At 59.9% G+C, this 9,059-nt stretch overlaps 1 protein-coding gene across 2 annotated transcripts; it reads left to right on the top strand.

The window, feature by feature from the left end:
• The first annotated feature begins 1,588 nt into the window (after nt 1–1,588).
• Nucleotides 1,589–8,059, top strand: REEP2 (receptor accessory protein 2). 2 transcript variants are annotated; one of them, XM_084883281.1, is made up of 8 exons: nt 1,589–1,757; nt 3,454–3,526; nt 3,807–3,883; nt 5,681–5,801; nt 5,965–6,078; nt 6,430–6,577; nt 6,669–6,799; nt 6,886–8,059. In XM_084883281.1, the coding sequence occupies exons 1-8, from the start codon at nt 1,726–1,728 to the stop codon at nt 6,952–6,954; spliced, it is 765 nt and encodes a 254-aa protein (XP_084739407.1). In that variant the 5' UTR covers nt 1,589–1,725; the 3' UTR covers nt 6,955–8,059. The 2 variants fall into 2 exon arrangements, with proteins under 2 accessions (XP_084739407.1, XP_084739406.1); XM_084883280.1 differs by having other exon boundaries at nt 1,591–1,757; nt 6,436–6,577; nt 6,886–7,097.
• The last annotated feature ends 1,000 nt before the right edge of the window (nt 8,060–9,059 follow it).

Raw genomic sequence — 9,059 nt, 5'->3', positions numbered from 1 at the left:
GTTGGCGGGAGAAGACCCCAAAAGGGATTTGTTGTTATCAAACAGCAATGAAAGTGGCTTGAGGAGTTAGGACAGACTGGACTCTAATTAGAAAAGGCCTTTTCAAGAGGAAGTTGTAAAGAATAGCAAGAGGGGTCATTAGAGGCTACTTCTCAAGCCTGTTGGAAATGACTTCCAAAGTGTTTAAGCCTGGAAATACAATTATCAGGGTGGAAATAGATCGCCGTGTGGTTCAAAAGATAACGAGTTTGAAAAGGACCATAACAGGTTCAGGGCTCCGAGCACATCCTTTGAGCCTGCACAGGCACGGGGTGATGCTGTGACCGCCAGGATTACACCTCCACATCAAGGGCAGATGAACGTGGAGGGGACAGGAAAGGAAAGCTTTGGGGAGAAGGGGAGTTGTGGAGGTCGGCGCTTTGTTGCTTTGGTGAAAATCAGGAGGCGGGCTAGGGCTAGCCTACATTCTGGATATAAATGGCTTCAGAATTAGGGCATACACAGCTGCCAGTGCTTGCTGATGGAAGTGAAGCTGGGTGGAGCTCTCTGATCCGCCTCCTACCTAGACCCCAGGCCTTCCAAGAAGGTCTGACTCCCCTCCCCCAGAGCATTCACATTGAGAGCACAGGGCTCCCCTGCAAAGCTTAGGCAATGACAATGCTGAAAACGCAGGTCAGATTGGGGGTTTTTCTTCAAACTGGGGTGATTGGTGGGGTGGTCAGGTGCAGCTATACCTTGACCAAGAATTCTTGGGTAGATGCCTTTATGGGGCTTGGGCCTCTGATGGAGGAGGAGGAGGGGGAGGATTTGCGAGTCATCATTGGGAAAAGTAGCCTATTTAAAGTACACTGCCTGGCCGAGACCGGTTTGGCTCAATGGATAGAGCGTCAGCTTGGGGACTGAAGGGACCCGGGTTCGATTCCGGTCAAGGGCATGTACCTTGGTTGCGGGCATATCCCCAGAAGGGGGTGTGCAGGAGGCAGCTGGTCGATGATTCTCTCTCATCGATGTTTCTAGCTCTCTATCTCTCTCCCTTCCTCTCTGTACAAAATCAATAAAATATATATTTAAAAAAATAATAAAAAAAAAAAATAAAGTACACTGCCTGGGTTCGTATCTTAAACACATGACTTAGTGGTTTTGTGACACTTGGCAAATTATTGGACCTCCACAAGCTTCCCATTTCTTTATCTTCGAAGTGAGGATAATCATAACCTCTGCCTTAGGGGGTGGTCGTGAGGGTTCACCGCAGTAATGCATGGGAAGCTCTTGGCACGGGGCCTGGCCCACAATCAGCGCCCAGAAGCCATGGCTGTTCTTCCTCTTAAACATCCTGCGGGATGGTTAAGCCTTTCGGCACCGTGTGGGCAGGGCAGGGGGCGGGCTGGGATGTCAGGATGGAGCCGCGCAGGCCTCCCAGGACTTCCACCCGGGCTTGGAACCCAGGCCGGCGGAGGGGAGAGCCGGGCTCTGAGGTCAAGGGCGCATGCCCGGGACAGCAGGTGCGGGGGGCGCGCGGCCTCCCCTTTAAGAACCGCCACCGCCCACGGCCCGCCGCTGCGGCAGGGACCTCCCCTTTAACGCAGAGGCTGGTGCTCCGCGGCCGCCGCGGCTGCTGCTGCTCCTGCTGCTGCTGCAGCTGCGGCTCCTGCGGCTCCTGCTGTCACAGTTCGACCTCGGCAGCTGCATCCTCGGCCCTGGCGGGGTCCGCGCCCCGCGCCCGCCATGGTGTCCTGGATCATCTCTCGCCTGGTGGTGTGAGTGCCGCGCGGCGGGCGGAGGGGGCCGGGCCGGGCCGGGCCGGGCGGGGCTGGGGCTGAGGCTGGGGCTGGGGCTGGGCTGGGGCTGGGCTGGGCTGGGGCTGGGGCTGGGTGGGGGCTGCGGGGTATCGAAGCCGGGATGGACCGCTCGGGGCTTCACACAGCACAGTCATTCGTCCTTATTTGTGGTCCCAGAGACATGGAGGGTGGGACCCAGGACTGGGGGGAGGGAGATACTGAGGAGCCTGGCAGGCCTGGCTTCTACCCCTTTTATCTTGAATTTCCCTGCTCCCTCGCCCTCCCTCATCCTAAGGCTGAGCAGCATGGATTGATTTATGGGGGAGGCGGGCATGTCCCTTCCCCCACCTAACAGAGATGTCTGAGGAGCTGCTCGGATCTGGGCCCTCATCTCCCTGGGGGCAGCTAATGGAAGCGTGAGGAGCAAGGCCGGGCCTCGTTATGCCTTACTTTAGGGCCCTGGCAGCTACCTTGGCCTCCCCGAAGGGCTGGGTCCCCCCTCCGCTCCCACTGACTCAGGGGTGGGGTGAGGGCACATCCTCTGAAGGCCCTCGGGGGTCCCATGTGGGTGTGGGGAAGCAGAGACGTTTGGGGGGACGATATGTGGGGGTAACGCAGAGAGGACGCATGTGCTCAGCCTGGGATTGTGAAGGCCATGGAACGGGCGTTAGTGGCCTCCGTCCCGCATCCCGGCTCTGGAGGAACCTGCTCCCACAGCCCCCGGTTTTGTCCTGGAGGATCCCACCCACCCCCTCTCTGCAGGCCAGGTTGGACGTCCCCTGCCTCTCAAAGGGTCCGGGTGGGAGCAGGCAGGACCCCCGCGTTGTCAAAGGGCTGGGCGGGCAGGGCGCCTCAGGAGCCTCAGGACCCTGGCCCTCCGCTTCCACGGGACTGACAGCCCGAGTCCCTTCCCTGCTGCCTTCTTCCCACTCGGTGCTGCCGTGTGTTTGTGTCCTGGCTTCCTCCAGACTGGAATCCCCTTCCTTCCTCTCTTTCCCACTCCACCCAGAGGGAGGCCATGTGGCCTTCGGAGTGGCTGCTGCTCTCCTGTCGGGATGAGCTCCCTGCGGGCACAGCCCTCGGATCCCCTCCCCTGAGGCCCGTGTGTGGTCTCCACTGGGATCACCACCAGGTCCGCTCCACGGGGCCGGGTCCTCCCCTGAGACTGGCCCCAGGAATAAACCTCTTTGCCCCTCCCAGGGCTCCTGCCCATGCCCTCTGCTCCCCGGGGCCTCAGCGGTGCTACCGGCTGCCAGGTTGAGTGCCCTGTTAGAGTACCGGGAACCCTTGCCGACCTCGCCATACCCAGCGTGGCTCTGAGACAGGGCAGATGGGTATGAGCGAACATGGTGTTTGGAGAAGGAAGACCCCTGGTGGCAGTAGCTGGACACCCACTCCCATATAGGTGTGTGCCTAAGCGAAGGATCCTGGCTGAAGGATCACTGGGCCCTCTGGCTTCTGGGCCTTTCCATACCTCGGGGGCTGGAGAGAAACGGGACAATAGAGCGGGGCGGGGACAGCGCCGTGGCTGGCTAGGACTTCCAAGCTTGTGTGTGACCTGAGTCTTGAGCTCATCCATCCAGTTCCCATCACCCACCAGGGGCAGGTGCAGAGCTGGGAGGGAGCGGCCGCCGCTCTTGGCCGAGGGGCCCCGTAACCACGCCTGCCTCCCTAGGCTCGTCTTCGGCACTCTGTACCCAGCCTACTCTTCCTACAAAGCCGTGAAGACAAAGAACGTGAAGGAATATGTGAGTGTGTGGCCCTTCAACTCCCTCCCACCCACCCCGCATGGCAGAGATGGGGGAGGGCGGTGGGTCATGTTATAAATGGGGTGACCGTACCAATGCTGTCGGCACCAAAGAGGCCCTGGTTCAAAGGAGATTCCTGTGTGTTCCTTCTCCCCCGGCCCAGGTGTGACCCGCAGGCATAATTGAGGTCCTGAGTGCTCCCTTCCCCACAGAACGCCCAGGGTGGTTGGCAGGCAGAGGCCCCTCAGGCCCCAGCCAACGCTGCCCTCTGTACCCTCAGGTGAAGTGGATGATGTACTGGATCGTCTTTGCCTTCTTCACCACGGCCGAGACACTCACCGATATCGTGCTCTCCTGGTGAGGCCCAGCGACCCCTCCCTGCATCTTGGGGCCCAGGGCGTCTGGCTCTCTCTGCCCAGCCGGCCATGGGGCCACAGTTCTGTGGGGTTCTGGATGTCGCCCTCCCCCCGCCCCCGACCCCATCCAGGCCTGTCCTGATCAGCAGAATAAGGACAAACATACCCTTCACATTTCTTTTTGTTTTGTGGCAGCCAAAGCACCACAACAGAATTCAGGAAAGCTGTTGCTGCCAGGCTTCCTGTGACGTCCGGCAGGTCACAGCTCTCTAGCCTCTGCTTCTCCATTGGTGAATGTTTCAGTCCTCCACACATTGGGTGATTGTACTTCCAAGACATTTTTCAGGCATTACTGGACTATGTATCAACATGATGAGGACAGGGGGCCACGTCTCCATCACCTCTATATTCACAGCAGGAGCTCAGAAATGTTCATTAAATGGGCAGATGCGTTTGGAAGAGAAGACTAACAGCACACACACAGTACACGAGAAGTCAAGAGAAGGGAGTTGAGGGAGAGGACAAAAGATCGTTGTATTTATCAGTTACAGTTATCCCTCACTTAACATGATTGGTGCAACCTTTTTAAAAATATATTTTTATTTATTTCAGAGAGGAAGGGAGAGAGAGAGAGAGATAGAAACATCAATGATGAGAGAGAATCATTGATCTGCTGCCTCCTGCACACCCCCTACTGGGGATGGAGCCTACAACCCGGCCATGTGCCCTTAGCTGGAATCGAACCCAGGACCCTTCAGTCCATAGGCCGATGCTCTATCCACTGAGCCAAACAGGCTAGGGCAGGTTCTGCAACTTTAAGCGAAGCGACATATAATGAAACCAATTTTACCACAGGCTAATTGATATATTAATAAGAATTAATTTCCTGCAGCGGCTTATCAACATTATAACAAAATGACATTGAATGAAGAGTTATTTCAAGACCTGCTGTACCAGGGCCTATGGCCTTTGAGAAAAAATAATTTTAGCACAGGGAGGAAAGTGGGCTGAAAATTGAGGGCAGTGAATATAGATGCCTCTTAACTAGCAGGCAAAGGAGAGAGCTTTGATGGCTGCTCTGTGAGGAAGTAGGAGACATGCCTGAAGGAGTTTGTGATCTGAGAGAGGGAACCATGGGGAAGGAGAATAGTCCGTAAAAGCAAGGGGCATGTCTTGGCAGCAAGGGATAGTGCCCAGAACACAGCTGGAGAAGCCCCAGTCTATATTTATATTATATATTTATTATTATTGATTTCAGAGAGGAAGAAAGAGAGATAGAAACATCAGTGATTAGAGTCATTAATAGGCTGCCCCTTGCGTGTCCCCCACTGGGGATCAAGCCCATAACCTGGGCATGTGCCCTTGACCAGAATCGAACCCGGGACCAGTTCACAGGCCAACGCTCTATCCACTGAGCCAAGCTGGCTAGGGCGAAGCCCCTGTCTTCATGGGGGAAAGGGCAGAGAAGACGCGGGTGAGGGCACAGTAGACCTAGAAGGTTAGGGAGCACCCTGGTGTTGACCCCAGAACAGAGGAGTAGGGGGTCTTCTTTCAGGGTGAGAGGGCTGGGACTCCCGAGAGAGAAGAGGGAAGGGAGCCACTGCCGAGGGGCCTCCTACTGGGCTCACTCCTCACCTTCCCACTGGGGTCGTGGCTGAGCCTCCCAGTCGGTCACTCCCAGGGATTTGAAGTGGCCGGTCTCCTGAGCCACACGTGGTGGGAGGCTCGCCAGAGTCGCACAGGCCATCAGCGCGCCTCCTGACGCCCCGCCCCGGGTTCGCCTCTGTCCCCACAACAGGTTCCCCTTCTACTTTGAGCTCAAGATCGCCTTTGTGATATGGCTGCTGTCCCCTTACACCAAGGGCTCCAGCGTGCTCTACCGCAAGTTCGTGCACCCAACGCTGTCCAACAAGGAGAAGGTTTGCTCCCTCTGCCTCCCAGCCCGCCCGCCCCAGGCCGAGGCAGCCCAGCACCCGCAGCCACGTCCATGCCCGGCCCTCCCAGGGCCTGAGGTGGCCTGGCAGGGCCTGGCCACGGGGGCCAGCCCTCACCTCCTCCTTGCTCCCCCCTCTGACCCCTCAGGAGATCGACGAGTACATCACCCAGGCCCGAGACAAGAGCTATGAGACCATGATGAGGGTGGGCAAGAGGGGCCTGAACCTGGCCGCCAATGCTGCGGTCACAGCTGCTGCCAAGGTGAGACGGGGGCAGACCCAAGCTCCTGGGACCCCACCCGTTCACCTCGTCCCCCCCTCGATTCGATCCTGCTTCCACCCTGTCCTCAGGGCTGTGAGGGTTTGGGGCTAGTGCAGCCGGGGTTCCAGTCCTAGCTCCACCACAGGCCAGCTGAGGGACCTCCACTCCCCGAGCCACAGTTCCCTCATCCGTGCAAAGAAGGATGGCCCCAGCCTGCCGGTGCCTCCTGAGGGCTGGATGAGGGCCGGGCGGGGAAGGCACTGCGCCCAGGGGCCTCCCGGGGCCGCTCGGTGACCACGCTCTCCACCCCGCCCCTCCTCCGGTGCTCCCGGTGCGTGGTGGCGACCCTAGGGCCAGGGGGTGCTGTCGGAGAAGCTCCGAAGCTTCAGCATGCAGGACCTGACCCTGATCCGGGACGAGGACTCGCTGCCCCTGCACGGGCCCGACGGCCAGCTCCGCCCCGGCCCCGGCGGCCTCCTGGACACCATCGAGGACCCAGGTACAGGCTGGGCAGCCAGGCGCGGGGGCGAGGAGGCGGCCGGGCGGGAGAGACCCCCGGACCCCTGCCCTCCTTTCCTTCCCACAACCAGGAGATGAGCCCGCCCCGAGTGTAAGGCCTAGCACGAACCAGGCCGATTCCCGGACAGAAACCTCCGAGGAGGATGTGGGAGACAAGGCCCCTAAGAGGCTCAAACCCGTCAAGAAAGTGCCCAAAACCGAGGTGAGAGCCAAGAGGTTGGGGAGAGGGGGAGGGGTCGTGTCTGCAGGCTGAGCGTCCCCTGACTCCCCCCTTTCTCCTTCCCGCAGCCCCTGGCTTCCAAGACGGTGAAGGCCCGGCCCAAGAAGAAGACCTCTGGTGGGGGTGACTCGGCTTGAGGTCCCGGCCCCTCAGGCCGCGAGCCCGGCTCCACACTGTGCCCGTAGCCCCTGTGTCTCAGGCCCGGGGCCCCGCAGATGGCTGTTTCTGGTGCCGGCCCAGAGGCCCCTTTTCTGGAAGGGCTTGGAAAAGAGGAGGGAGGTCCTGTCGAGGGGGGTGGGGTTTGAAGGTCGAGGCTGGGCCTGGAGCTGAGGACTGAGCCACCCAAGGAGGCGGGGGCTCTCAGAACCTGAACTGCCGTTGTCCCCGCTCTCTGCGCCCACCCAGTGCCTTGCTAAAGCCATGGCCACCAGCTTCTCTGAGGTCCTGCCGTGCGCCTGCTGCTCTCCCTGGGCCGGGGCAGTCATACCCAGATGGATCAGAGCCGGGCCTGAAGGCACCTGGGGAGGGAGAGGGAGGGGGAGCTTCGGGGAACCTGGGCAGGGGCTCCCGGCCATAGCCCTGAAGGGAGGACAGGGCCTGAGCGTGTGCTGAAGTGACCAGGACGGCCAGGCGGGAGCTGGAGCTGGGGCATTGGATGAGCTGTGAGCTACACGTCCCCACTAGAAAGAGGTGGGGCTCCAGGGGTGTGCGGATGAGCGTGTGTGTGTGTGCGTGTGCGTGTGCGTGTGTGTGTGTGTGTGTGTGTGTGTGTGTGTTGGAGGTAAAGGACTGTCCCTCCAGCAGTGACCTACGTGACCTCCTCCCACCCTCAGCCTCCTTCCTAGTCTCTGAGCCTCAGAGGATGACAGCCCGTGAGGTAATGGGGCTTTGAGGAGTGGCTCGTCTCCTTCTCTGCCCTCAGTTCTTTTTTTGCCTCTTCCCTTTCCTGCCCCGGGGCCGGGCTCCTCTACGCGTCGGGGCCCAGAGTGGAGGCCCCTGGGGAGCCAGCTCCTTTTCTCCACGCCCAGAGGCCCGTCCTCCTTCCTCCCAGGCTCCTCTTCCTGTGCCCAGCAGACTAGGCCCCCTGTGAGCAGACCCTGTCCGAGCCCAGCCTCCGCCGCAGTTTCCGTCGGAGCCAGGAGGAGGGAACATCCAGGAGCCAAGGGGCTCCCCATTCAGAGGAGAGTGGATGCTCGCTGGACCTCTGGCCCTGGACGAGCCAATAAACCGAACCCTGGCACTCCGTTCCTGTCAGCCTCTGTGCTTGTTCTCGCCCCACCCAGTCCCGGGGTGCGGGGGGGACCTGAAGTGAGACTCAGGACCTGGCTGTGGGAGGGAGTGGGAGAGAGAGTTCTGGGGAAATAGTTTTGGGTTCAAGATAGAGTCAGGGGATCAGGAGGCATCAGGATTTAAGAAGAGATAGGGGCCTCAACCCTCCAGGGCCTTCTGCCCTGAGATCCTCCCCAAATGGACTCTCTGGCACCTCATGAAAAGTGCCAGGCGTGAACTCGGGGGATAAAGACCCCGAAAAAGCCTTCCCTGCAGGACTGGAGGGCTGGATGGCCACAGTGCCCACAAAGGCTGGAAAACGTTGGGAGGGGGCTGTGAGACGCTGAAGGGTGGAGACAGGTGGGTTGGAGAAAGAGGTGGAGATAGGAACCAGTCCCAAGGCCCATGTCTGACCTGGGAACAGACAAGGAGACAGGCACCCACGGTCGGGAGCCAAGGAAGCAGCCCGTGTGGCCCGGGAGGGAGGGGGGAGGGAGCCCTGAGCTGCTGGGCTGGGTTGGAGGACGGGGAGACTGCGGGGCATGGATCCGAGCCCAGGGGCCGAGGGACACAACTGGCTGAGATGAGACCCTGGAAGGCAGGACTCGGGAGAATGGAAAATATGGCAGAGGAGCAGAAGCAGCATCAGAAGATAAAGGAAAAGAATGGAGAGGGAGAGAGGGAGGGAGGAGCAGAGAACGGCTCAGCCTCATGGAAGGGAAATGGCGGAAGCAGAGCATGGTCTGGGGTGGGGAGTGTGGGGCCTATCCCCAGCCTCTGGCTGCTCCAAGATTGGCGAAGTGCCCCCACACCAGGCTTTCCTCTCCCTCCCTGGCATCACCGGGCACGGCCTCCAGCCGCACTTGAGCCAAGCTGGCCAAGGAGGGCCGGACTGAGGCTGCGGTGGAGGTGCGGTGTGAGAAGCCATCGCAAGGTCATTCCTTTCACCACTGGCCTCTGAGCAAACGGGCCC

The sequence above is a fragment of the Pipistrellus hanaki genome, assembly GCF_964339955.1.
Source record: "Pipistrellus hanaki genome assembly, chromosome: 5".
Lineage (NCBI taxonomy): Eukaryota > Metazoa > Chordata > Mammalia > Chiroptera > Vespertilionidae > Pipistrellus > Pipistrellus hanaki.
Note: the sequence above shows the minus strand (reverse complement) of the source record. Positions and strands in the feature narration are given on the sequence as shown.